This window comes from Mytilinidion resinicola, assembly GCF_010093595.1.
Source record: "Mytilinidion resinicola strain CBS 304.34 unplaced genomic scaffold BDZ99scaffold_8, whole genome shotgun sequence".
In the NCBI taxonomy this organism is placed as follows: domain Eukaryota; kingdom Fungi; phylum Ascomycota; class Dothideomycetes; order Mytilinidiales; family Mytilinidiaceae; genus Mytilinidion; species Mytilinidion resinicola.
The window spans coordinates 846,105-851,504 of NW_022985444.1; the positions used below are offsets into that span (position 1 = coordinate 846,105).

Consider the following 5,400-nt stretch of genomic DNA (forward strand, 5'->3'; position numbering starts at 1 on the left):
TTATGGGACTCAGGATAAAACCGAACACTGCTTTGAACACAGCCCTGCGACCCATGCAACCAGAATTCCGCAAAGGTGGATTGCAGAGAGCAGCAGGAGGTACACCGCTAGGAGTGATGGCAATGTTGATGTCGTAGCTACCGAAGGACGTCAACGCCCGCGCAGAAGACGCAAAACGAATGGAGCACCGTGCTAGGAATCATCGCGCCGACGAGACTCACCTCTATCTAACAGACCCTCTTCCAGGAAATTCCTTGGTCCTTTAACAGTTTCGAAAACGCATCTGACCTGAGGAAGCATCGATCCAATTCTGAAGTGCAAATTGGAGGGTCATTACTGTTCTCATCCACCCATAGGTACCTGGAATCTAGCCTATCTCCTTTCTATCTCTGCAATAGTGATCGTCAGCCAGATGTGCACAAGTGCACCACTTCCCTGAGGGGGTTTCAGAGAACGTTGTTCTACAGAAACGGATGCTGTCTAGTCTGAACTTAGTACAAGGACAAGTATGAATGGAACAATTTCTTCGATTGTCGAGTTCATCAATGGGCCGATAGAGTGACTCCATTAAAATTGCCGGTGCTCGGAGTGCTGAGGCCTCCGCTGAAGCTGCGGGTGGAAATTCTATAGCTCTATATGGCTGCGGACTAACAGGTGGCAGGTTTGATGCTGCCATGCTTTGTGAGAAAAAAAAGTCGAATCGCTAGGAAAAGGATCGTACAATAACTGCTGCGATCTGCTTTTATGGGTGCAGTATCGTGATGTTCAACTGGAGTATAGGCTTGTTCAGGATGCTCGTCTTCTTGAAGCCAAGTGTAGATGAAGATAGGGAGCTCGAGTACGAAACCCATGAGCTGTCGTCTGGTGTGTATAGTCTTGTGGAAGATCCTGACGGATGTCGCGACGCCCGCATCTGCCCTGTCTGACTTGAAGTAATAGCGTGCGTCATGCCAATTGCCATGGTCAGCGAAGGCTCAGATGTCCATTCTGCATGGGGGTAGCTAGAGTTCATAACCGGTCTCGGGTAGGGAGGTTGCAAAATTTCCTGCCTCGCTTAAGGGTTGCCTATAAACAACGGCACATGTGGGAGACCTTGGGAGGAGTTTGTGGAGAAAAGGTGACCGCCGCTCTCGTTCTTTATTTTGGGCCCGTCCACACTTGGCAAATTGCTCCTGTCTCGTTTATCCAGTTCTTGAAGCAGACATCCATTTTTCTTCAGTATATGGTTCTCTTGCTTCAGCCACTGATTTTCTTTCTTGAGCTCCATAATCAGTTTCTCAAGAGATTCAATCACGTTCTTGGCCCGCTCACGCATGGTCCGCTGAGCTTCTCTGTCCCTGGCCCGCTTGCGCTCAAGCTGGGTGGGGGTAAGACGCAAAACACTGCGACCAGGTTTCTTGGTGGACCTAATTGCTCACTTGCGGTCAGAATCGGGTGATGTATACACATGGCTGTATTAAGCGTTATATTTACCCAGTGCTACCATTTTCTGTCGCCTCATAGACACGCCCGCCTGATAGGCTCGGCTTCATGAGTCTATCATGTTCAAACGAATGCTCTGCGGAGATATTCAGGCCTAACGGATGCTGATTGATATACGCCGCGTGTTGGACTGTGGGATCAGACATGGCCAACTTCTGGCGACTGTGGAAGTTGAAGCTAGATGAGAGGGGACACCATGTCATACATCTTCGCATGCTTGTTTGGCTTTAAGATTGCCATGTGCGCACGTTCAGAGCAGCCCCTACGCTGACCGCTACAGATGACCGCTTTCGATCCAAAGGCACGACGGTGGACTTTAGTGCGCCACCTTCCAGGTCCGGGACGATGGTACCGGACATCTAGTGGGAATGCACAGAGCCTTGCAATTGTGGGTCACGCCAATTTTCCCACTTGGTAGCCCGTTCAATGGACAGGGATTCCACGGCACAGTCTGGAAGGTTCATGAAGCACATTATGACAAGGTGGCAGCTGGCGTAGGAAGGGCAAAGGATCAGTGAGGAAAGCATGAGTTGTATTGAGGTGCTAATGAGTGGCTATATAGTGAAGAGAGACCAGGGGTTGCAGGCAGCAACGGTGACAAAACAACAGGTGAACCCTGTCCAGCTGAGAAGTGAACCCTGTACAGCTGAGACGCGTAGACAGACGTGCGTAGGAGCATTCTAACTGGCTGCCACAAGGTTAGCATTGACCCGTAGGAGGGACCTACTGCAGGTGGGTCCACCCCACCTTGCGGTTTGTGCTAAGTGATTTTGCCGTGAGGGTTGATCGATGCCGGACCCGAATCTGAGCGTGGCTTCGATGCTCTCCCCGACTGCTCTCGTTCGAGTTGACACTTGGCGTCGGGTGGGCCATTTCTGGCTCGCCGAAACTATCGCAGTGGCTTGCGTCGAGTCCTGATCATTGCAGGCGTCAGACAAAGTTTTCGTGAGGGCCGCGATGTAGGATCGAGGAAATTTTACGCTTCGTGGGACAATTAAAAGGATGCGCTCATGCTGGAGACGGTGAACTGAGAATGTTTAAGTATTGTTTTGACAAGCTTGCCAAGATTAGCTTTCAACTAATCCTGTTTTGGTTAGGCGCATATGCATTTGCCAGTCGGTCAGGATTGAGGCCACCCCCGATACATATCCGCTTGCAAGCTTAAAACCAGCCTTACTTTCTCTCTCGCTCGCAGAGCGTGGCCTAGCCTTTCAGTCTCAAGGGCTCGTCTGCAGAAGGTAATGTCGCTCACTCTAACTGTGCTGGCTCTGCTCACATCATCCACAGCTGAAGTAAAAGAGCCGTCCTTCTCCTCTGGAGTTCCGAGACTTACACCTCACGGCTACACGTTTACTGGTCGATACAATCACCTTAGCCTTATGTTTTAATTGTTATAGAACCTTATAATCCTTTAGATCTATACTAGCACAGCTCCGAACGCCACTACACCCTTTTAACGTTAACTTTCACCAAGAGAGAATTGCGGAAAGAAGAACTTCCTTAGTCCCTATATACGGGAGAACCGGTCTGGCCTCGTCACTCTTAAGAGCGATTGCGAAATAAGGCAGCTGCGCTTTAATTTATTGCCGCATATATAATAATCCCTATGCCGCAGTTTAAAAATATCTATATATATAACGGATTACTCTATCTTTAGACTAAATATTCGGACAGTATTTAACTTAGTATAATTAATCCCTCTTAGATAGCCGATACTATAGCAAAAGTAGATAAGATAATAAATTTAACTATACTACCTTAACTTAACAACTTCTAGCAAGACTTAATAGGAAGTATAGATTTATTGCTTCCTATTTTTCTACTAAGTCGGATTATATATCTAGATAAGTAATCTAAGTAGCCTTAAAAGTGTTTAGATGCCTTAGAGTATACACTATATTATAACAACCTTAGCTAGTATAATATTATAGTACACCCGGAGACCTATAAAATTATAGCTATTATAGATTAGGAATTCTATAGGTATTAGCTGGCAGAATTTAAACTTCCTCTTTAGAAAAACTCGCGGGCGGAGAATAAGGAGATGTATCGGAAATATACTTTACAGGTAGACCTTATTTTTTAGACTTGGTTTTAAATATATAAAAATATTTACAGGCCTAATAACACCTAATAGCGGGAAGCTTTATATATTTTACTACTAATCCTATTCTTTAAATATCTAAAACAGTTAGAGCCTTTAACTTACTAACCCTACTAGTTGTTTCTCTATTACTATTATATTAAACGCATAACGGAGAAGCTACTAAGTGCGCACTTGCGGATATAGATTCGATCGTAACCGCGGTTATAATTGCAGGAGGTTATTTATACACTGGGTTGTAATTAATATACTATATAGAGGAGGTTCTAGCAGTTTATAGTCCGAGTTTTGCATGCATAGAATATGGCGTTTTCCGCAGCCTTAGACAGATATATCCTATAAGCGCGCTAACTGCTGTATATATAGGTGAAAATATAGGCTTATAAACGTAGACACCTAGACGCTCTAGCACGCCTAAATTTATTAAGTGCGTTTTAATATTAATAACCTAAATCGGGTGTATCTACTAAACCTATAAGGCGGCTAGGCGGGGGCGTAGTTAGATTAAATTAAAGGACTACTATAATCGCGGATTAACAGTATATATATAAGGTAATCCGGAACCCAGAAGGGCTATAGATAAAAAGGCACGGGATTTAGGCAATTGCAGCCGCCGGGCATATAACGTATCCTTGCGGAAAGAGCTGCAGACGTGCTATATTAAGTGGTGCTTAGTTGTTTAGGTGCTTAGCAGGATCTTTATGCGGCCGGCGAATAGTTATAGGTTCTTGCCGCTAATTAGTTGTTTATTCTAAATATTTACCTATATATTTTGCTACCTGTGCTATTTACTAGACTAGGAAAACGGAGTAAGTGCGAGTATTTAAGAACCTTATCCCTTATCGGCCGCTATTAACTCTACCTTTTACCCTTACCTTTTTTAAAAATCTACTAAAAATACCTACTTCTTTATATATTTATTGTCTTACTGTTATATCTGTTACCTAGCCTTAATACCTAAGTTATAGCTTTGCACCCTATATAATATGCAATAATATAGAATATAGTTAAAATCCGCCTTAAAAACACACGCTAAAATAAGGTAGAAACCTAAAGCTCTATACTAAACCCTCTGCTAACCGTAGAGTAAAGTATTTATTTGCCCGCCCGTTTAGAAAGGTTGTAATTCGGAAGCATTTTTTTTATACTTATATCGGCGACTATATAAATATTTTTACAAACCACTATTATATTATAGTAGTTTAGGATTAGATAAGTTAGGCGCAGATAAGTGGTAAATTAGCACTAATAACAAGCCAGCAATCTGCAATATTCACCTAGAAAAGGCTTACTATTATTATGCTTTTCCTTAAGTGCGTAACTAGTTAACAGTACTAAGTATTTGCGGGTGGAAGTTCCTTAGTTATCTGTTTCTTAATATTTATTTAAGGTTAAAAAGCTTAATTTTAAGTAAACCTAAGTTAATATAAAATTAAGTATCTAAAAAAAGTCTATTAAATATAAGCTAAAGCTTAGACCTTAATTATAATCTTCCTTTTACTATCGCCTTCTAAAGGTAAATAATAAATTCCCGGCACAACCTTATTATTGCCTTATTTTATAAGTAAGTATAACTCTTATCCTTTTATTACTATATTACCTACTATAGTCGGCTTTTCTATTACTTTATTATTGCCTTATTGCAGAGGCGGCTTTTAATAGTGTTCTAAACCCGTTTTCTTCGCGCGTGTGCGTAAGCGTAGTTCTTATCCTTTCTTTACTATATTCTTTACTATAGTCGGTTTTTCTATTAGGCCAGACGCTTATAATATATCTGTAAGAGTACTAGGGAACTAATTCTATAATCGGTTAGC

At 42.6% G+C, this 5,400-nt stretch overlaps 1 protein-coding gene across 1 annotated transcript; it reads right to left on the minus strand.

The window, feature by feature from the left end:
• Positions 1-578: 578 nt before the first annotated feature.
• BDZ99DRAFT_462164 (uncharacterized protein) lies at positions 579-1,997 on the minus strand. The gene is made up of 3 exons (XM_033719784.1): positions 1,475-1,997; positions 940-1,407; positions 579-864 (listed from the first exon to the last, which is right to left on the minus strand). Exons 1-2 carry the CDS (start codon positions 1,626-1,628, stop codon positions 1,055-1,057), a joined length of 507 nt encoding a protein of 168 aa, XP_033577828.1. The 5' UTR covers positions 1,629-1,997; the 3' UTR covers positions 579-864; positions 940-1,054.
• Positions 1,998-5,400: the final 3,403 nt, after the last annotated feature.

Bases quoted from the DNA above. Each gene is read 5' to 3' on its own strand.
- BDZ99DRAFT_462164 (XM_033719784.1), bottom strand. From the start codon at position 1,628: ATGTCTGATCCCACAGTCCAACACGCGGCGTATATCAATCAGCATCCG. The intron at 1,408-1,474 runs GGTAAATATAAC...AGTGAGCAATTA, and splicing joins GACAGAAAATGGTAGCACTG to GGTCCACCAAGAAACCTGGT.